Source organism: Emydura macquarii, unplaced genomic scaffold (genome assembly GCF_026122565.2).
Source record: "Emydura macquarii macquarii isolate MOO-44397 ecotype Brisbane River unplaced genomic scaffold, CSIRO-AGI_Emac_v2 contig_431, whole genome shotgun sequence".
NCBI classification, from domain to species: Eukaryota; Metazoa; Chordata; order Testudines; family Chelidae; genus Emydura; species Emydura macquarii.
The window spans coordinates 9,009,480-9,032,000 of record NW_027130568.1 but is presented as its reverse complement, the minus strand read 5'-3'; the positions used below and the strand labels follow the sequence as shown (position 1 = coordinate 9,032,000).

The 22,521-nt window shown below is 39.2% G+C and overlaps 2 protein-coding genes and 1 long non-coding RNA gene across 6 annotated transcripts in view; 1 reads left to right on the top strand and 2 right to left on the bottom strand.

Moving 5' to 3' along the window:
• LOC137146313 (uncharacterized) overlaps positions 1–13,017 on the bottom strand; it is a 39,940-nt gene extending 26,923 nt beyond the window's left edge. For all 3 annotated transcript variants that reach the window (XR_010917906.1, XR_010917908.1, XR_010917907.1), the window contains exons 1-3: positions 12,899–13,017; positions 6,133–6,243; positions 5,416–5,660 (exon numbers count right to left, since the gene is read on the bottom strand). This is a non-coding gene — a long non-coding RNA (uncharacterized lncRNA). The remainder of the gene's footprint in view (positions 1–5,415; positions 5,661–6,132; positions 6,244–12,898) is intronic.
• Positions 1–13,098, top strand: part of MBP (myelin basic protein) — a 130,526-nt gene extending 117,428 nt beyond the window's left edge. The window contains exons 4-8 of one of the 2 annotated variants that reach the window (XM_067537523.1): positions 5,533–5,637; positions 6,964–6,999; positions 7,689–7,721; positions 11,034–11,159; positions 12,937–13,098. In XM_067537523.1, the coding sequence (XP_067393624.1) occupies positions 5,533–5,637; positions 6,964–6,999; positions 7,689–7,721; positions 11,034–11,159; positions 12,937–12,993 (357 nt within the window). In that variant the 3' untranslated portion in view covers positions 12,994–13,098. The remainder of the gene's footprint in view (positions 1–5,532; positions 5,638–6,963; positions 7,000–7,688; positions 7,722–11,033; positions 11,160–12,936) is intronic. The other variant, XM_067537524.1, reaches the window with a different exon arrangement.
• Positions 13,099–16,902: 3,804 nt separating this feature from the next.
• The window catches only part of ZNF236 (zinc finger protein 236), a 200,647-nt gene continuing 195,028 nt past the window's right edge, over positions 16,903–22,521 (bottom strand). The window contains exon 34 of the transcript XR_010917905.1: positions 16,903–17,045. The gene's annotated coding sequence lies outside the window, so the exon portion shown is untranslated. The remainder of the gene's footprint in view (positions 17,046–22,521) is intronic.

Here is a 22,521-nt window from a genome sequence, read left to right as displayed (position 1 = left end):
TCATAACAAAAGCTGTAGCCACTGAACAGGCACCAGTATCAGCTGCATCCAGAGCTGCTTGAAGAGATATTTTAGCAATCAACTGATCTTCATAAATAGATCTGAACTCATCTTTAAATTCTGTAGATAACTTGCTTTAAAGTCAAATAGTCTGTCCGACTGTAGATCATCATATTTAGATACCATAGCATGATAATTAATTACCCTAACTTGTAGACAGACTGATGAATAAATTTCCCTCCCAAAACTGTCTAGTCTGTTTGGTTCTTTTTCTTTGGGCGTTGACTTTCCCAATTGTTTTGACTCTTCATTTGCAGCAGTAACAACCAGTGAAGATGGAACTGGAAGATATAAAAATACTCAAAACCTTTGGACAGTACATGATATCTACAATCAGCATGTTTTGAAGTATAGCTGAAATCAAGGAAGAAAATAACCAAAAGTTCTTTTTCTGGTTCTAAAATTCCATTTTGAGATGATGATTGTAAAATATCGAAAGTTGCATGCGCCTTTTCCTGTACCATTTCTTATAGGACTCCCAGTGATTCCCTCATGCACTTCAATAATTCCAGAAACATTTTAAAATTATCAATTGTCAGAGGCACACTGGATGATGAAGACGACAACTGTGGAGGCCCAGATTAATCTTCCTAGTGAACCAGTAACTCTTTATCATTAGAATGTGTCTGTTCCATCATTTCCTGTTCAGATTATGGAAACAGGGACACTTGAAAAAGTGAATTACATAATTTACGCGTATACTCCACAAAGTGTGGGGAGAACTTACCCTGAATGCTGCAGCTATTGCAGTCACAGAGGCCAACATAGCCAAAGTTGTGGACCATATGGTTAAGAGACATTCATCCAATTTGGGGGATACCAAGGAGAGTAATTTGAATTTAGCCCATTAAATTCATAAGGAGGTTCCTTTGTATTATCTTTTCTGCTTTTTTCTTTTTGCTGGCTTCTTAGGTGATGGCTCCCTTTGAAGTCAGAAGATGAGAATGCTTCTACCGATAGGACAACAGGAGATTTTAAAATTTGAGTAGGACTTCTATTTGCAACTCTACTGTTTTGCTGATGAAGAGAAATCTTCATCACAAGTATCCTTGATCCCTCATGGGAAGGAGATTTAGATGGTGCAGAACTAGAAGTTTTTAACTCTGAAGTTATTCTGATATCCAGGAGAGAAACAAATCTTTCAGTGCTGTGGAATCCCCTTCAAAAGACATCTGAGCTGAGGAAGCCTGTGTCTCATTTAGTTTCTTTGAAGGCTCCAAAATGCTGAAACTGCCAGTGCCAAGTGAGAGACACAATGTGGGTGAGTTATCTTTTATTGGAATAATTTCTGCTGGTGAGAGAGACGAGTTTTTGAACCACTCAGAGCTCTTCTTGTCTCTCTCACCAACAGAAGCTGGTCCAATAAAAGATATTACCTGGTCTCTCTAGTATCCTGGGACCAACACGGTTACAACTACACTACATCATGTAGAAGGAGATGCTCTCATCAAACAGTGCTGCTAAAGACAGTGCCAGGGCAGACTGTAATTGATTCACTGATTCACTGTAATTGATTCACTGAGAGTGATGGATCCAGTAAGTCCAAAGCCATGGGGGTCTTAAGACTTTCATCTCTATGTGCCCTCTTCTGCAAGTACCCAACATGACAGACAGTGAGGCTTGGGCACTCGTTTCCTCTATGCTGACTTTATCGATTCCTTTGAGGGAGACCTTCTCCTGCCAGGAACCAGATATGAAGAGGCACGAATAACAAATTTAGAGTCTCTCACTTGTCAGACAGCTGAGATCTCTGACTACTCCAAAAGCATTTGCAAAGCCTCTCTAGGTCTTTTCTGTTGCTTTTGAGCTCAGTATCATCTCTGGTGACATGGACTGATTGTGTTCGTAGAGAGGAACTTCCTCAGCATTGTCTTTGCTTGGGATCCGACAGTGTACTCATGGACTTTTCCATGAGAAAGCTTTTACTTGGACTCTCACTCTCTCTGTGAGCATCTTAGAAGATTTACAGATCAAACGCTGAGCAACAATATGCTCTTCTCCCAGGCAATAAAGTGTCCATTAGGGGAATGGCAGTCCCTTCACCCATGTAGACGGGCATAATTTAAAGCCTAGGCCTAGGGAATCTCAGTTCTGCCATATCTCAACTGAAATTCACTGCACTAACTAAAAATAGAAATAAAGTTACATTTTAATTCTTCCTTTTAAAAAAACATCAGAGAGAACATTAAGGCTAAATCTACATTATGAACTAGAGGTGTGATTTCTCCTGCTTGTGTACACACACGTGCTAGCTTGTTAATCTAGCACAAGTATAAATAGCAGTGTGGCTGCAGCAGCACAAGCATGGCTTAGCTGTTCTGAGTGTATACACACCCATTTCAGATGGGTTAGTACTTGGAATGCTAAGCCAAGCCTCTGCTACCATGTGCTATCATGCTTATACTGAATGCGTACGCAAGCAGGGGAATCACACACTTAGCTTGTAGTGTAGATGCAGCCTAACGCTACTGAACACTAAAGCTACAATAAATAAAAAGTAACTCTCTTAATTAACTAAATAAAATGGGGACATCATTGTTGTTCTGGCTGTTCTGCCTAAGCCCATCCAAAGGAACTGAGCAGTGGTCAGCGTCACTGCATCTTTTGTACTCTCGGGAGAAGGAACGCGAAGTTGTGAGGAGTGAGACCATTACTGACACTAATAGTGAAAACGTTCTGAGCTGCTGCGCTGGAGCATTCACACACCAAGAGTGGGATCCACATGTGCAGTTTGGAAAAGAATAATCACTGTTTGACTGTGATCCTCTCTGTTAGCTACATATTTTTAAATAAACAACTTCCTCCCCACCCTATAATCCCCAATGTCTTTCATATACTCTGTTTTCATACTTCCTCTGTTTGAGTATGTGGTGAGAGTCTAGAGACAGCATTTCAAACTGCTCTCAAACCCTTCTTTATCAGGCACAAAAAGTATACTTTAAAGTTCTCCACAGTATAAACTATGATAGGTTTGCATTAGAAGAGCAACCACTTCAGCTGCAGTAAAACAGTAGTAGAGGCAACTGCAATGTGACCTACAACACTAGCCGGGGGAAAATAAAAGAAAAAGGAGGCTCATGGAAGTTGTGTCCCAAAAACAAAGAAAAGTTTAATTTGGAACATGAACAAAAAAACCAATCAACCCAACATTTACCACCTACATTTGTATGCTGCCATCCTGTTTTTTTGTTTGTTCTTTTTAAAAAGTCATGTTAATTAAAAGTGGACATTCGAGCAACATCATCATAGCCTTCACTATGCCATTTTTCATTCTCTGGTAGTGTTTTATTTTCTGACCCAATGTAATATGAATCCATAGCTCTGGCTATCATCTAAAAAGTGGCAAAGTAGAGCTAATTGTGGGAGAAACTACAGGATGACTGCATACTCTTATAAAAGTCTCAAAATCCATTTAAGTCCTACTTTTAAGTGGTATAATCATATACACCATTGGCATGGGGAAAGCAAACCTAATAAATATCTAGCTGAACTTTCCTGCAGCAATGAATTTGAAACTCATTTCTCCTAAGGATTATATTACATACATACATTATTACAAGAACAATACTTTTGATTTTCATTCATTTAGGTTTTTTAAAAAATCTCCCAGCTCTGATAGGTTGGGTGATCTTTGGCAAATAGCTTAACAACTATGGGCCAGACTTTTAAAAATACTTTGGTAACTAAAGATGCAGATAGGTGCATAGCAGGATTTGCAAAAGTGTCCATTTGGCCCCATTAGGAGTTAGACACCTAGGTGTTTTTGAAAATCCCACTAGGTTTCTACCTACATCTTTAGATGCTGAAATATCTTTGAAAGACTGACTCAGAGTGGTTAAATTAGATTGATTTTAAGGTTAGAAGGGACCAATATGATCATCTAGTCTGACCTCCTGCACAACGCAGGTCACAGAACCTCACCCACCCACTCTTGTAATAGACCCCTAACCTCTGGCTGAGTTACTGAAGTCCTGAAATCATGGTTTAAAGACTTCAAGGTACAGAGAATCCACTAGCAAGTGACCCATTCCCCACACTACAGAGGAAGGTGAAAAACCCCTAGGGCTTCTGTCAATCTGCCCTGGGAGACAATTCCTTCCTGACCCCAAATATGGTGATCAGCTAAACCCTGAGCACGTGGGCAAAACTCATCAGCCAGACACCCAAGAAAGAATTCTCTGTAGTAACTCAGAACCCACTCCCGTTATTTGTCAGAGATCATACAATCAGACAGCAGTAGGGCTAGGAATAAAACTCAGGAGTCCTGGGTACATGTCCAGTGCTCTGACCAGTAGATTATATTGTCTTATGAGATAGGTTATATACAAAAGGTTGTGTGTTTTGCTGCTAGTGACAAATAAAATCAGAGTTAATTTGTTTGTTTATCTTTTCATATTATATTACAATCTTTACTTTTTTCACTGTCCAGATATGCTTGATCTTAAGCAAGTAGCATAAATTATACCATCCTTTATTAATTTGAATGTCTTAGTGCTACTAGATATTCAGGGAATTAATCATATTTGGTGGGACCTTTATGTTACATGAGTGGAAAAACACTGCTACCTTCTCTTCAGGGTTCTCTCTATTTCCTGGTGATTTAGTTTGGCTCTGTTGGAGTTTCCGGTGTAGCCTTTATGTTTATTGAGAAGGGAAGTTGTACCTTCTACTGTTCATGAATTTAATACACATATAACAATTCTTATTTCCATCTTTGTGATACTAACTCAAGATATAGCACCAACTGCACATAATAGAGCAGACACCATTTTCGCTGTGGCATAGAACATTTATCACAAGTAACTGTGCTGTGCTAGTTAGTCTCCATGAATTTAAATTTAATAGCCTGGCTCTTCTGCCTCTGCTTTTTGGATTTTTCTCCTCCTTACCACTTGAAGCACTGCTGAGGCAACATAGTGCCATCAGTCACACTTAATTCTCCTCAGCCTCAAGGAGAGCTGCTCTTTCATTTCACCAAATTGACAATGTTTGAAATTTGTGCTGCACATTAGAAATGAAAAGAGCTGCTACTCAGTTCATTACTGCTGTGCAGGGAGATTGACTCAACAACCTAGGACATCTTTTTCCATCTCAGTTTTCACCTCTAATTTTATGATTCCACTTACATGGAAAGCAAATATTTAACTTTCGTTACCCGAACACCTCAGCCTAACACAGGTGATATTGTACTGCAATAACGTTAAAGGGGTGTGTGTGTGTGTATACATTGCACGCACGCACGCACACACACAATTGTGCTGTTATATAAAGAGTGCCAGATCCTTTATAATGCTAAAGACATTGGAACATAAACTCTGTAGATTTCTTACATGTTTTATTTATCAGTTTCCTTACCCTTTTCTTTTAGTTTTATTCTGTAAACATGCCTCTTGCTGCATTTTCTCTTCAAATGGTCATCATTTATCTTGGTCTTCTCAGTGCACTTACTAATATATCCACCCTGCATTTCAGGACATATATGCAGCCAGAGCTAGCCATGTAGGTTCCATGCCCCAGAGGTCTCAGCATGGGCGGCCTGGTGATGACAACCCAGTAGTCCACTTCTTCAAGAACATCGTAAGTTTCCCCTTCCCTTCAAGCTGTTTTGGCAGAATTAAATGTCATTTGAGATTCACTGGCGGATGAACAGTACCTTAGGTTATCCATTTTGTTGCAACTGAGACTGTAGATCAAGTGTTCTGACTGTGATTTTGGGGGAATAATTATATTTTGATATCACAATTATTTTATTTTGATACAGAAAACCGTAAGTTGTAATAGCAAAAACTTCTGGTTGGAAGTGGATGAATCTTCCATTAATGTACTGAAATTCCAACATTAATCACTGACTATATTACAGTTTTACTGTTTGCAAGTTTATTATTTGACTTTATTGAAGTAAGCCACATTCACATTTGTTTTGTTTAAAAAAAAGTCAGTGGTGCTCAAGGCAAAATCCATTTAAAATAGCACTTACTGGATTTAATAAGTGAATTCTATTCCGAGAGAGAAGCTAGAATCAGGCATTTCTTTTGAAGCAATAAACAAAAAAAGCCCAGATTATTTCCCTACCTGAGTGTTGTTATTTGAGGAGGAGCAGGAGAAGGATTTTAGAATCATAGAAAATTAGGGTTGGAAGGGACCTCAGGATTTTCTTCAGCTTTGAACCTGGGTATCTTCATACTAATATGAAAAAACACACACAAAATCAGAGAAACAACTATAGTGATGCATCTCCCGCAAACATTCTATGAAATGGTATCTCCGAGTACTCTGCATAGATATCATCAAAAACTTTGTTGCCTGAGCCTAATAATCCTTGAAAGCACTTCAGAGTGCTTCCCCCTAGAGAGAGGTCTCCTCAAATGTATCACAGCTGTGAGATGATCACTGGCAGCACATATAATCCCTTTCCCCTTCTTCATCTGCTGAGGCCCAAATGTGGTACAAAGACTCAAAACACAAACATGAGAAAGATAATAGTGCAAGAAACCTTAAACAGCTATTGGATTTAGATTAATTAATACTATTTCTATTAATATCAGCTTCACAAATCAACATTCCTGATGTTAGTATTTTCAGTAAGGAAAGGAAGATAATACCAATGTATTGCAGGATGGAGACAAATTTGGACCTAAAGTGGGTGCACTTAAAAAGTTCATTCCATTCCTAGACATATTATCGGATCTAGCATATTTCTTATTTTTTATGATGGTGAGTACCCATAAAACTCAAATTAACTTTTAAAAGTATGTCCACTCTATTTTATTGAGAAAGGTGAACGGTATCCTAACAACAATGGAAAGGTAGATTAAATCAGACGTTATCTAAATATAGGATGAAGAGCAATCCTTTGATGGTGATACTGCTTCTGTTTTATAATTTTTTTCTGTTGCTCTGTAGGTGTCACCTAGGACACCACCCCCAGTGCAAGCAAAGGTAAGTGTCTTCCCCAAGATCCCTTCTAATTATTGGGGTTAAATATGTACCTGTTTCAGCCTTATCCTTTGTTTTTGGCCATTTTAGTTTACTGAGAAGGTATCATCACCTGTATTTAGAGCAGGGGAATAGGAGACCTGGGTCCTATTCCCAATTTTAACACTGATTTCCACCATGACCTCAGATTAGCCATCTGTAAAATGGCAATAATACTGCTTATCCACTGATCTAAAGCATGCTGAGATTCTTTCATAAAAGCTGATAATTAAATGTAAAATATTATTAGTAGTATTTTAAAACATACTGTTCAGCCAAACCTTGAGAATGTCCATAAGCAGTTGGTGATATTACAAGAAGTGGTCAGTTATAAGTAAAATGAGTCGTGAAACCAAAGCTGGTCAAATAATTTTTACATATAATGCTTATTATGAATTTTTTCCCCCAATCAAATAATTACAAACTTAATTACAAACTTTTTTGTATTATTATTCAATGTGTTTATAGATCAAATAATATAAATTGTGAATATTGAGATTTTTATTTCAGAGAATGATTGGTCACAAATTTAAGCTTCCATTATTTGACCAGCTCTGTTTATTGCTTCTCTTTTTTTATTCTCTCACGTATCTTGAGCACTCTTTGTTTCATGGTGATCATCATATCACTGTTTCTGTTTCTTACATATGCAGGGGAGAGGATTATCCCTCGCCAGATTTAGCTGGGTAGGTGATGAATGTGCTTTCATTCACAGCCATTTTGGTTTACCAAGGCCAAAGTGTATCTTTCACCATTGCCTTTCAAGCTGCTGTAGCAACTTGACATTCATGTTTCAGTCTTGATTTTGGTTTGTTTGTTTTGCTTAATTCCTTTTGATCCACTTTCCCCCCTCCTACACAGCAGTTTGTTTACGGTCGTAATTTTGTTGCTTGCTCTTATCCAGCAGCTTGTCAACCTTACAGTGATATAATTTCTTTTGCTTTAGCACAAATGGAGCACGTCTGCTGCATGGCAAAACTACCTCTTTCCTTTAAGGCTCCTGGAAGACTTAACTGCTTTGTCTTTTCTTTTTGCGGGGAAGGGACGAATTGGGGGTAGGGTTAAAAGAGCTGGGGAACTTTTTAACATAAGCTTAATTTTTCCTGTACACTGAATTCTGTACACTAATATTGTCTCTGGTGTGTACATTTTTGTCATATATTTTTGCAGTTCATTTTAAGAAGAAGAGATCAATACTACCACTTATTACATGGGTTCTTTCTACAGTTATATTTTAAAACAAGGACAGCGTGCAGTAGCAGAGAAGCAGTTATCTCACAGCTAACTAAATCCTATTTTCTCCTTCACTACAGGTTTAATTACACACATGAGCAGATTACCACAGTGTCTTAGATGGTATATTAAAGCTTCTAAAATTCTAAAGATTTCTATCACCATAGTTATTCCTAGAACAGAGAAGTTATTTTGTCAAAGTCAGAAGTTTTGTGTTCTTTAAATCTGCTCATGACATTAGCCATTAACTAAATAGGATGGCAGAAGGTTCCAACGTGTGTGAATTATTAAAATCACACTGTTAAGAATTTTCTCCAAGGTTTTTCTTATTTGTTTTTTAAATACTTCATTAGGCCTAAATTCTGGAGCTCATACTAAGATAACACTCTCCTGGAAGTCAGCAATCAATAGAAATTTTGTCTCAATAAGGACTAGGTTTTAGTTTCGGAAAGCCCAATCCTCAGCTCCCACTGACAATGTAAGAAGGTGAATGCAGGTTAAGGGCATTCAACAACCCCACAGCATCAGGCTCAATATTTGTAACAGCCTATTAAATATTTTTTTTAAAAAAACCCAAAAAACAGGGGTTTTTTGCTAATTACTTTGCTCTTCATTTGACAAACATTTTAGTTTTAACTGTTTCTGGTTTTGTAGTAGAAACAAAATCTTGAGAGAGACTGAGCATCAGGTGAAAGGGTGCTCAGTCTTTTTCCACAAGTAGGTCCTAGCTAACTTCAGTAAGTGTTGGTGAAGTCCTTCATCACACAGAACTGGGACTATTGTGATAGGCCAGTGGGATCAGCAGAAATAATAGCTTTGGCAACACAGACTTCCCAATGGTTGGATATGGCTTCTCTCTCTCTCTCTCATATAAATATTAAAGTTAGATTTGGCAGTGGCTCTGTTTGCATGATTCCCATTGAAGCCAATATGAGTTCTGAATGGCTGTGTAATCAAGTCCACACACTGAAGTAACTGGGAGCTGAGAACGTTAAATGACTGCAGAATTGAACCCAGAGCAGGCCCAGTCCTGCTCCTACTGAAATGGAGTGGCATTTTGCCACTAACTTCAATGCAAGCATGATCAGGCCCAGTGACTTCTGGAGAACTGCTGCTTCAAAGTATGGGATTTAGAAATGAAGGATATTCCGTCAGGCTTGAAACAATTTAAAACTAGGTCATCTTGGCAGTATCTCTTATACACAAATAAGTTCAGCTAGTCATTTTTATCATCTTTGTAAATATGCTTGCTAGCTGTAATATTGTATCTTAACAGCTCTCTGCGTTTATTCATTCTACTTGATTGTTTAACAACGAAAGGACATCTCAATGGATCAAATATAAATTTGGCTCTTACAATACAGAGAGGAAAACCAAAGAAGCACGATTCCACATAAACTTCACTTCTGTTTTGTGAATTAGGGATGCAAACTTGCAAACACACTCTCATTGTCCTTTCATTATCTGTCTCTTGCCTTTCAACTATCTTTTAGACAGAACTTGCTGCTTCCTTTGCACAGAAGTTTTTCTCAAACTATGAGGCTGGCCCCTTTGGGGAGGCTTCAACTTCATTCAGAAGATGCACACAGAAAATGAGGGAAGAGGGTATTCTTTTTCCATTTCTTACAGAGATTATTACTTAGTACTTAGAAAAAGTAGAACTGTTTGTCGAAGGGCAATGGGGTAGTTCAGGAAACCGAATAACAAATTAAGAAATATTTTTACTGCTGTGCTACTCGTTTGATTTGAGGTTGACTGTGAAAATCATTACCATCTGGCAGTTGTGTGATGGCTTTTGCGAACTGATTTGATGGTCTTAGTCCAGTTCTTCATGGATAGGTTTCTTCATCACATTTGGCAGCAGCACAGTCCTGGCAGTCTCCATAAACAGGCCAGAGAGTGAATAGGCATGGACATTGAATTACACTCTTGCTTGCACTTGAAGGGATCTAGAGCCTAAGACTTTCAATCCGGTACGTTTTAATAAGCATTGAATTCACTAAAAATAATAATGAAAAAACCCCCAAAGTTTACAGTTTTTGCTGAGCCCAAAGTGGAAATGATTCAGAAAGAAGAAAAAGAAGAGGGGAAAAAAGAAAAGAAAATTTAGCATGCTGATTGTCTGTGTTTGAAATAGACCACCAAAATCACAACTTTTAAATAACGTTTTCAACAAGAGGTTGGTGGGAGGTATCTTTTCCTAGTTGTGTAAGGGGACAATGTTTGAGAAACCCTCTTCTAGTACTACTTCCCTCCTCCTTGGGCAATTACTTTGTAATGAAACAAAATGCCTTTTTCACCAGCAACTTTTTTTCACCAGTGATTTTAAAAAAACATATAATATTAACATGTAAGTGTTTGAAAATCTCTTGAAAATGTAATGTATACTTTTAGGAGAAATACAGCTGTTGATCCAGAGATTTTTGGTTTTTCCACCCTTTTGTGCTAGTCAGTATAATTTTCTCAAGAGGATAAAATACTTTTAAGTTAATAAGGTTTCTTTTTCAAAACTTGCAGTTACCATTCTTCCCATTTCATTTTCCATTCACATTGATATAACAATGCTGTTCTGATTATTGATTTCTCTGTTACAGACCAGAGTTTGGGACTCAGATTTGCATATTGTTCACTATTTAGAGTTTTTTCCCTCCTACATTTTCAACTACTTGATTAATTTGAAAGCATTACATTCCCACAGTTGCAAATGAAGGTAACTGCTGTACTGTAAACAACACACCTGAGATATCTGTGATCTTTCTTTCTAGGGAGGTGAAGGACACAAGCCAGGGTATGGAGCAAGTGGCAAATTCTCCGAGCATAAATCTGCTTATAAGGGACATAAGGGATCATACCATGATGGCCAGGGCACTCTTTCCAAAATCTTTAAACTGGTAAAGTACAAGTAAATTTACAATAAGTAAAAAACTGAGCCCACAAAAAAGCATAAAAGCCTCTCTAGACCTATCTGTTTAATATCAATCACATATTCAAATATTCCATACAGTTATAGATGTAGTACAACTTGTCTTGAGTTACAAATTAAATTGAGCATATACTCTATGTATGAAATATATGTATGTGCTTGACATTGTTTTATATTCCATATTCACAACTGAAGTACAATAGAAATGTACTGATTTGTCATGCCAACCAAAAGTCAGGGGACCAAATCCTGTTCTTATTGGTGTATATGTGGAATACCATCTTAAATATTAATGAAGCTATTCTGGATTTACATCAGAATGTCGCAGAGTACAATTTGGCCCAAGATTTTCTCCTGTGCCCCAAGATTAATTGTCTCTAGGTCCCTAACAAACATTACAAATTAAAAAAAAAAAAAAAAAAAAAGGCAACATATGGCCAAATAGTTTCCAAAGAAGGGGCAGGAGGAAAAAAAAAAAGGCAAATGAAAACCTACACTGATTATTTCATCCATGTCCAAACAAACAATGTGAAATCATCATTTTTTTCCTCTAAGGCCAGATACAGTGATTTCCTACTAGTAGTGGTGTGTTCTCAGTAAATAATGCAATCAGCAGTGAGGCTACTTTAAAGATGGAAAGTAGAAGAATTAATCATTTCCATCTCTAACACATCCTCCAAGAACAGACACAAGAGCATCTTCACCAGCAGCCGCAATTGAAAGAAGCCTATCAAAACCATTTAATAGATAAAGATGTATGTCTGCTTTAGTGTAACATAGTACATTTTACTATACAGATGTGTGTGTGGCACTAAGAAGAGAGGTTTTAATCCCTCTGTGGTGGCATGACACATTTTGACTTGGAAGGAGCTGTAAGAAAAGGAGTGAGGTTCTATACATGTTCAGGGAAAGCCCAAAGAAGAATACACAGATGGAGTCTGATTTTCATGTTGGCTGCAATCTGTCCCCCCACTTCAGTCATCAGTTGCATAAGAATTGATAGATTCAGTTAAGATTTTGTTATTCCCTTTTCTGTTAATTTTGTTGTTGTTTTCTAATTATATGCAAAATGAACCAGATTTTCAGCCTTCAACCTCATTCTTCCACAAACTTGTACCTGTACTTATCACGTGATAACACTTGAACTTGTCCTTTTAAAAGACTCTCAGTTATGCAACTGATAGTGTTAATGTGGATTTTGCAGATGCAAATGCTCATACTCCGGCATGCTCAGCTATTAGGCTATTCACAGGGTGCATGCCCATGTTATAATATTTCCAAAGTGTATGTACCTGCAAAATGCAGGGATAACCCCAGGTCAGGTTTCTTTTTGTCACCATCTTTACCAGCAATCTCAATTTCTCTGGCATCTTCAGAAAAATGAATGAAGGCTTCATAATAATTTAATTAAGACTCCAGTCATTGGAAGCAAAATGTTATTACATGAGGTGGTAGCAATGGAGGTCCTTAATTGGAATAAACTCATCCTACTTGAAAATTCAATCATTAAAAGTGATTATTCCTTTGAAGCAAAACTGAAATTTTTCAAGCATTCAGTTAATTTAGTGATATAATTCACAGACTTATCAAAGTATGTAATAAGGCATAGTCACTAGAAACTATGGACACTGGATTGTACTACCAGTTTATAATACTGGAACCTGGCCTTTTGGAATTAGTACATATACACACAGAAGAGTGCCATACCTTTCTAATCAAATTGATTTTTATTCTTCTTTCCACAGGGAGGATCTGGTTCCCGACCTGGATCACGGTCTGGTTCTCCAGTTGCTAGACGCTGAAACTTTAAGATGCCATTCAATATTTATATACTCTGCTTCATAATATAACTGCCTAAAATTTTAATAATAATTGCAAGAATTACATAGATAGAAACAATCTATTACTTAATGTCATTTGAGTTGTGCATGCAGTGGGATTATGTACATTTCTATTGGCAATCTCCCTGACCAACAGTTGAATGAATGAAACACACAAAATAGCTTCATTTGCGATCTTCATTATTTTAAGTAAAATAACAAGATCCCTCATTTTATTCAGTCTTCTTCAGGATGCCCCAACTGCATGTCAGATTTTATTTATTTTTCCTCCAAGCCCCACAAGTCCTCTAATTTCTTTTTCACTGAACACCACAATTACAAATGCAGAGCAACTGTCTTGGTTTTTGAGCACTGCCACAAAAGGATTTCTTAAACACTGCTGGTAAAGAACATGTGCAGAAGTTGTAAGGACTGTTTATCCAAATGCTTTTTGTTTTTTGTTTGGGTTTATTTTTTGTTTTTTGTTTAACGTCACTTCTCTCAGAATATTTTACTTTTCATAACAGGATTAGGCAGTCATGGAAAGGTTTAATACACTTTGGGTGTTTAAGGTATGTGAAATGTGGGAGAGGGCAGCTGTTACAGTATTAAGGAGACACAGAGCAATAGTAATACAAATTGCTCATCACATCCAAGCCATTATAATTAAGAGTAGCCGAAAGAGAGAGAAAGAGGATTTCAAACTTGGGTTAGACTAATGTCTTACATCAAGAAACAAAGAATATTCCCAGAGAAGAAACATGTAAGATTGCATGTGACCACTGCATGTCATGGTTGCTCCACAAAGACACTGCTATAACAACATTTCTTTAGCAGGTAAAGAACAAAACAATAGTCTAATTTGTGAAAGAAATAAAGCCTTTCAGCATTGAGATTTCAGATAGTCCTGCACATCTCAAGTTAGAATTACTAGTAGTTTTCTTGTTACTGCAGCAGTGTTAAATTTGGTAAACTTGTCTTCTGACTAGTTAGATGCCTTTAATGGCAGTGCACCAAAGCAAACTAATAGTAAACTACTGTGAACATTTAACTGTTGTATTGTAGTTGCCTTATAGAAATAAATTCTAATAAATGAAATAGATTTAGATATTAATTGTTCACAAATCTACTAAAATGCATACATGTGGCAATGGTATTTCCAACCATATGTAAGAAAAAAGCTCTTCTGAATTGCACTGTTTTATAACAAACTTTACTATTTTGTCAGACTACCCTCCTTTACTGATTCAGTGTTTTTATTTTAGCATATATGCTGTAGACTCTATATATAATGCTTCCTAAGTTGGCACCTAGTTTCAACTACGCTAATGAATATCAGGAGTAGGCAATGTTAATGCCAACTGACATATACTGTATGTTGTTAATTCTATTTCGTCTTTAAATCTGCTGTAGGTTTAAAGCAACATTCATTCATATGCAGTGAAAGATGAGAGTAGGAAAATACAGAAGAACAGAAAAACTGTTAAACACACGCCTATTATATTTCTTTACGCTATATTGTTGTCCGGCTATACCGGAAGGAGGACAGGAGACACTGGATATGCTTTAATCAGGCTGCAACTTTATTATTAGATGTCCGGGACTACCCAGTAGATAAAAGTGTACTGTGCAGGTAACTCCATGATCATTTCAATTTCTACCTGGGGGCTTCCACCAGCCCCCCTTTTTCCATCCTGGTCCCCAACCAACCCATTGCTGGGACCTTACAAACCCCCCATCCTCGAATGAGGATTTAGGTGGGCTATAAAGATGGGATGGGAGTTGGCTCCCTGCCATGCCAATCATAGGCACCTTGAGACTCCCCGACTCTCCCCCCCCCGGTTGCACTCCTTAAACAAACACCACCTTTAAGTTGTTTACCAAGCCATTTATCTGATCACTGTACCCCTTTCCCTATGGAGTATCTGCACTGGACATCCGCTCCACACTTACATGAGTTGAACCATCATAGTCTAACTTCCTTCCCTACTCCCTGAAACAAAGCTCCCGTCCCCCCCAATACGCTGTGATGATGGAAAAATTCCTTCCCAGCTCCCCGAAAAAGGAGTGGCTAGCGCAATGCCTACATGGATCCCAACCAAACTGGATATGTTGCAACTTCCAGGCATGCAAGGGTTGGTGCTGCTCCACCTGGTCCGGGGAAAAGGGACTTCTCTGGCCAGGCTTGCCCTTTATCAACTCCCTAGCCCTTCATCAACTCCCTAGCCCTTTGGGTCCCCAGTCACAACAATGACTCACTCTGCTTTTGCAGCAATGCCTGTGCCTCTGCCCCCACTCACCCTTAAAGCGATATAACCTTCCCTCAGCAAGTTGGACAATGCCCTCCCCTTCTTCTGCTTAAGCTGCAGTGTGGTCATTGGCTATGTGTATTTTTCTATATGTAGCTTCACTCAGATGTATACTCCACAACATAATAGTGAATTTAATTTAAATGCGTACTGTTTGTAAAAGTGTAAGAATACAGCTTTTAAAAACATTCATTATTGAAATAAAATAATCAACTTGTAATAACATTTAGACCAGTTTGGTTTTTTTAAGTTTTATAAAATTCTGTATGTGTGTGTGAGTTTCTCTGTAAACCAACACTTGGTAATGCAGGTAAAAAAATAAAATAAAATAAAATAAATTTAACAATGTACCATCTCAATGAATTATGTGAAAACTATGTTGATTTTTAAAGACAGCCTTCAAATATATTTAATGAAAACGTATTTAAGGTGATTTTTTAAGGTAAAACTTTTTTCCAAAATGTTGCTTCATGCTGTTTAAGCAAGACTTTCCCCACAGACAGGTGTCTTTTTCAAAGGCTGGTTTACTTCTGGCTTTGCTTTCTCTGAAAATGGCACCATCAAGGTATTTTTCATGCATTTAAAAATGGTATTTTACCTCACCATTATATATAATGGTTCTTTGTAAGTTTAAGACTGAAGTCCACTTCCTCTACTCTACACACCAATACAGCTCTGTTAAGGAACTACACTACACTCCTTCCAAGCAAGGAGTTTTAGTGGGATGGGAGAGATCAGAGGTCTGAGAGCAGGCATGTACCCACCCATCATTCCTCACATAGAGGGAGAAGGTATAAGCCAAAAGAAATACTATAGCTCTGAGGCTACACTGATGGCTATTGAGCAGCTCTACTGCTGCATCATGATCTGGAAAAGGAAGGGGAGATTCCTACCCTTCTATTTTTTCAGGAAACCATCCCTGCAACTAAAATGCACAACCTGGCTCTTCAGACTATTGCTAGGAACAAGACTGCCCGCCCCTTCCTACTGAAAAACCTGCTCTCAAATTCCAGGAAAATGAAGACAAAAATATGAATTGTGAGACAGACATTACTCACAAGTGGACTGAACCTCCAGATCAAACACCCCTGGAAACATGGTGATCCGTCCATTCCCCAATCTTCCTTCCCAGCTGCTCCTGATCGTTGTGTTGGCCTCAATCTCCAGCTCTTCTTTTAAGTATATGCCACCTGCCTCCTCCTCTCATCTCATTTCCCCACTCATCCTCATCTAGTTCATTTTCCTTGTTAAATCCTCTGACTTCACTGCTTCACAGACTCTCTCAGGTCTGGATCAGTTCCATAAATCACTGCTGTGGTCAACCTCTTGACCTAGTCTTTACTTGCAACTGCTCTCTGAGTTATCCCTTTCTGTCAATGAATTATTAGAGAGGATATTACTTCATAATCTTTAACAATACAAACTTTCATGTATAATCCATCTAAAATTGCATTCTACTCTAGTGGCTTTTCTGGAGACGCCAAATCATTCTGTCATAGACCAAGGCCACTGTGTTTGAACTGGGATTAGAAAATGTGTTCTCAAATACAATGATGCATCTCATACTATACTATACCTTTTGTGGGGAGAGGTCACATAGGCTGCTCAGCTGAGGAATTACCTCAACTACATGGATCTGGCTGGAAGATCGTGCTGGCCTTGGGTGTTGGAAGTGCTGTCCATGAAGTGCTATCCATGAAGATACAAACTGATCTTGGGTCCTTCCTAAAAATCAAGGAAAACATGGTCATGATTCTCCCAGACTCCAAAAAATATCCACAGGGAGTTGTAGGTGGGGGCATATCATGAGTAATCAGATCATTGGCTTTAAACCCTCATGATCAGTTGACATTTCCCAGGCTCTTTTTATAAGGAATTGGGCTAGAAATTTACTTAAAAAAAAAAATGAAAGTGCTAAGATCATTCTCTAATTTTTTAGGTCCTGCAAATTAGGGGGGATAATAGGAGATGCTGCAGTCATGGGCTCTGCAGGGCTCACAGGCCAACTCTGCCATACTGACCCATAGCCATGTGCAATTTATATGGTCCTAAAGCTCACTATGAGCAACTGCTCTTTGATGACAGATGTATTCTGTATTTTAGCTGACTCACTAATTTTATGTAGTAGACAGGATGGTAGAAGCTGAGCTGTGAGTCAGAGAATATCATTACATATCATTGATGACCAATGTTGAGATTCAAAATAACAATAAATTAAACATTTCCTGATATAATAAATGTTATGGAAAAATTGTTACTTGATGATTTCCTCAAGTCTAACGCATTTAGGCTGTGCCTCCCTTCCTAAAAATATCAGAAGTAGTTCAGACTTGCCCACAAGGTGCTGGAGCATAGGCATGTTATTTTTTCTACCCTCATGCTAGTGTATTTCCAAAACTGGGTGAAAACACTGAATTCTTATTAGATTAAATATAAGCTTCTTAATTATAAAGTTTTTTATTATTATTATTAAAGTTCTGTTTATAAAGAGTTGATCATTAATAGATATTTTAATAAATATTTAATTTGTCATGGATTATTTTAGAATCCAAGAGGTTGTTTATAACTATCAAATATCTTCTACCAGTGTTCTTATAACATGAATAATGCATCTCATGTTAATAGCATGCTTATAACATGTATCAATCATTTACTAATCTTTATACACAATTTATTAAATTAAACCTTTAGTGCAACCGAATGCTATCTTAACTGTTAACTATACACACCGACTCTTAAAAGGCCATTATACCAATCATGAGAGAATACATCTTCAGTAGGGCAAACTAGGAAGAGGTCCCAGAAAGGAATTAACTAGGCAACAAATTTTCCCTTCTGCATCCTGACTTCTTCCTCAATCTGTGATAATTACAGTGAGCAATAAGGAAAAATTAATAGGAAAGGATGGATAAGTAGGATAAATGGTTCCTGCTTTCCCTAATATTAGTATCATAGGTGTACTTTGATATTACTGCTTGGGATCCCTTTCAGCCAAAGGAGCAAAGCAGCAGAGTGAAAGACAGGTTTGTAGTTCTTTACAAGATACTGATGGACAAAAATTTTATAAGATTTCTCTGTGGTGGCTAACACCTCTTCTGCCTAGAAGGTTGTGGTTCTAATTCCTATTGCAGTCTGTTTATTTGTATCTAACAGGCTTCAAGTAATCTGAGATTTAGTCCCTCAGCCAAGAGATGGACTAAATTACTTTCAATGCTATTTTCACTTTCCTTTGTATCTCCTGTTAAGGATAGTTCCAGGTCTATAAAAGGAATCCTTGAAGTACTCACACATACGGTTTAGACCATGGATTAATCCGTATGCCTGAGACAAGATTACCAAGAAGCAGCAGGTAGTGAGAGAGGGAGGACGCTGAGTTATATGACACTCCAAGAATCAGTATCTGGAAATTGCCAAACATTTATTGTGATGGAAATTCTCTTGCTCTCCTTGTTTCTATCTGAATAACTTTTAGATGGATGATGCTTTAGAGGGTATCAGCAACAATGACAGTCTGTCTAAAAATTCTCAGAGTCGGAACTAAATGGGAAACTAATGTAATGTTATAGAAGTTTTGTTCAACATCTTTATTAATGATCTGGAGGATGGGGTAGATTGCACCCTCAGCAAGTTTGCGGACGACACTAAGCTGGGGGGAGTGGTAGATACCCTGCAAGGTAGGGATAGGATACAGAGTGACCTAAACAAACTGGAGGATTGGGCCAAAAGAAATCTAATGAGGTTCAACAAAGATAAGTGCAGAGTCCTCCACTTAGGAAGGAAGAATCCCATGCACAGCTATAGACTGGGGACTGACGAGCTGGGCAGCAGTTCTGCAGAAAGGGACCTGGGGGTAACGGTAGATAAAAAGCTGGATATGAGTCAGCAGTGTGCCCTGGTTGGCAAGAAGGCCAATGGCATATTGGGCTGCATTAGGAGGGGCATTGCTAGCAGGTCACGGGAAGTGATTATTCCCCTCTATTCGGCATTGGTGAGGCCGCATTTAGAATATTGTGTCCAGTTTTGGGCCCCCCAATACAAAAAGGATGTGGACAAGTTGGAGAGAGTCCAGCGGAGGGCAACAAAAATGATTAGGGGGCTGGAGCACAGGACTTATGAGGAGAGGCTGAGGGAACTGGGCTTGTTTAGTCTGCAAAAGAGAAGAGTGAGGGGGGATTTGATAGCGGCCTTTAACTACCTGAAAGGGGGTTCTAGGGAGGATGGGGCTAGGCTGTTCTCGGTGGTGGCAGATGACAGAACAAGGAGCAACGGTCTCAAGTTGCAGGGAGGGAGGTCTAGGTTGGACATTAGGAAAAAGTTTTTTACTAGGAGGGTGGTGAAGCACTGGAATGGGTTACCTAGGGAGGTGGTGGAATCTCCATCCTTAGAGGTTTTTAAGCTGCGGCTTGACAAAGCCCTGGTTGGGATGATATAGCAGAGGTTAGTCCTGCTTTGAGCAGGGGGTTGGACTAGATGACCTCCTGAGGTCCCTTCCAACTCTAATATTCTATGATTCTATGATTCTAATCTGCTTGACTTAAAGAGCTCACGAAAGTTTTTTTTTTTAAATTAAAAAAAACCCCAACAGACTGCAGAACAGGGGTACATCAAGATCCTTAAACTGACTGTTCTGTCTTCCCTCTCAATTTATTTCATTTAATCTATTTCATTATTTCAGTTCTGGCATGCTCTCCTGCTTCTTCATGGCCTTATTTTCAGAAGCGCTGGGTGCCTGCAATTCCCACTAAAGTCAATTGGAGCTGCAGGTGTTCAGAGCTTTTGAAAATCTGGCCATTATATTTTGGCAATTTATATCTTTCCTTGCGTAGAAATATTATTTCCAAAATACAAATATTTTATAGGCAGCAGAGATCAACAAACATTCTCCCTTGTTGGTCTGTTCTGGGATAACATGTCTGACCATAACATGTTCACATCTAGTATTATTATCCCCAACTGATGCATTTAGATCTTCCATAAGAATAACAATGTTATATTTATTGATCTTGCCAAGGCCACTTTGCAATCTTTCACAGAAACAGTGTTTGACTTGTTCATCACTATAATTTGTTGCACATAACACTGAACTATGCAAAATAAATAGTCAATATGTCAGAGTTTACAGAGTTTACAGGTTCCCACTTCAGTGCTTTCATAGCTTCCTTACTCAATAATAAGCCTACATCTTCCTGGTGTTTGCCTCCTCTCTTCCATAATATAAAAACAATCACACCTTCAAATGATAGTTTACCTCGTCTAGTCCATCTCATCTCCTTCAGTCCAAGCAGACTTAAGCCAAAGAATTTCATTTCTCTGAAATATCAGTCTAATATGCTCCGAAGTGAGCTAACATACCAGCTCCCAATTCTTGTCTTAACTTTAGCTGTGAAGATTCCCCATTTCAGACAAAGAACTTCCTTGGGATTTTGATTCTCCATCAATTGACATGGAGATCAAATGATGGCTTCACCCAGAAATAACATGACCATGTTGCCATTAACAGGTGCTGGAGAAGATCGCTGTTGAACACCAAAGTGTATACAAGTGCCGATGTTGGTAGTAACAACCATCTTGTTACTGGGAGAATCAAAATAAAACTAAAGAAGGTAATACCACATATGGCAGACCGTATGTATGATACTCAAAAGTTAGTAGCTCTTCTTCAAGTGATGGCCCCTATTGTATTCCACTGAGCGTTATGCACATACGCCCAAAACCAGAGTTTTTAAAAGTAGTAGTTTCCATTGGTATGCACATGCGCCCTTGTTTCGCCTGCTGATATTGACCAAGGTGATTAAGGATGAGGCAGATCAACCGTGCCCTCAGTTCTTTCTCAACAGATGCTCCAAGTCAGAGCTTCGGATGTTCTCTCGTCTCTTGTGATGCACTTCCCAAACTTAGCAAGAAAACAAGGTTACTTACCAGTAACTGAAGTTCTTCGAGATGTGTTGCTCATGTCCATTCCAGTATAGGTGTGGGCACGCCTCCGTGCATGGTTACCCGGAACTTTTTTCCCCTTAGCAGATCCCGTAGGGCCAACTCCAGCGCGCCCTGGAGCCCTGCACACATGCTGCGGTATCTGAGGTGCTGCTGGCCCTACGCTCTCTCAGTCCCTTCTTTCTGCCAACTCTGGCAGCGGGGACGGGAGGTGGGTTGTGGAATGGACACGAGCAACATATCTCGAAGAACATCAGTTACTGGTAAGTAACCTTGTTCTCTTCTTCGAGTGCTTGCTCATGTCCATTCCACTACAGGTGACTAACAAGCAATACCTTTGGAGGTGGGTTGGAGTTACCGGTCAGCTGCCCTCAGCACCGCTCTGCTGAATCCCGCGTCCTCTCTCGCCTGCTGGACGATGGCGTAGTGGGATGTGAAGGTATGCACCGACGACCTGATGGCAGCTTTGCAGATGTCCTGCAGGGGCACTCTCTCCAGGAAGGCTGTAGATGAGGCTTGAGCTCTGGTTGAGCGTGCCGTGATGGTTCCCAGAAGCAGCACCTTCACCTGCTTGTAGCAGAACTTGATGCATGATGTAATCCATGAGGAGATGCGCTGGGTGGAGACAGGTGAGCCTTTCATCCGGTCGGTCACTGCGACGAAGAGCTGAGTTGATTTCTGGAACGGCTTTGTGCACTCAATGTAGAAGGCCAGGGCTCATCTCATGTCCAGCGAATGCCATCTCCTCTCCTCCTCCAAACCGTGAGGTTTGGGAAAAAACATGGGGAGAAAAATATCTTGATTACAATGAAATTGGGAAACCACCTTGGGTAGGAAGGCCGGATGTGGCCTCAGCTGAACCTTGTCCTTATAGAATACTGTATAAGGGGGCTCCAAGGTCAAGGCCCTAATCTCGGAGACCCTCCTGCCTGAGGTAATGGCCACCAGGAAGGCTACCTTCCATGAAAGGATGAGCAGAGGGCATGAAGCCATGAGTTCAAAGGGTGGCCCCGTGAATCTCGAGAGGACAGGTTGAAATCCCAGGGAGACACCGGTTCACGGACCTGCGGATAAAGCCTCTCCACTCCCTTGAGGAACCTGACCGAGATGGGATGGGAGAACAGCCATCTCCCCTCTAGCGGCTGATGGAAGGCCGAAACAGCCGCCAGGTGAACCTTCAACGAGGCCAGCGCCAGACCCTGGAGCTTTAGCTGGAGCAGGTATTCCAGGATGGCCTGTATAGGCGAGAGGCTGGGCAGAATACCCC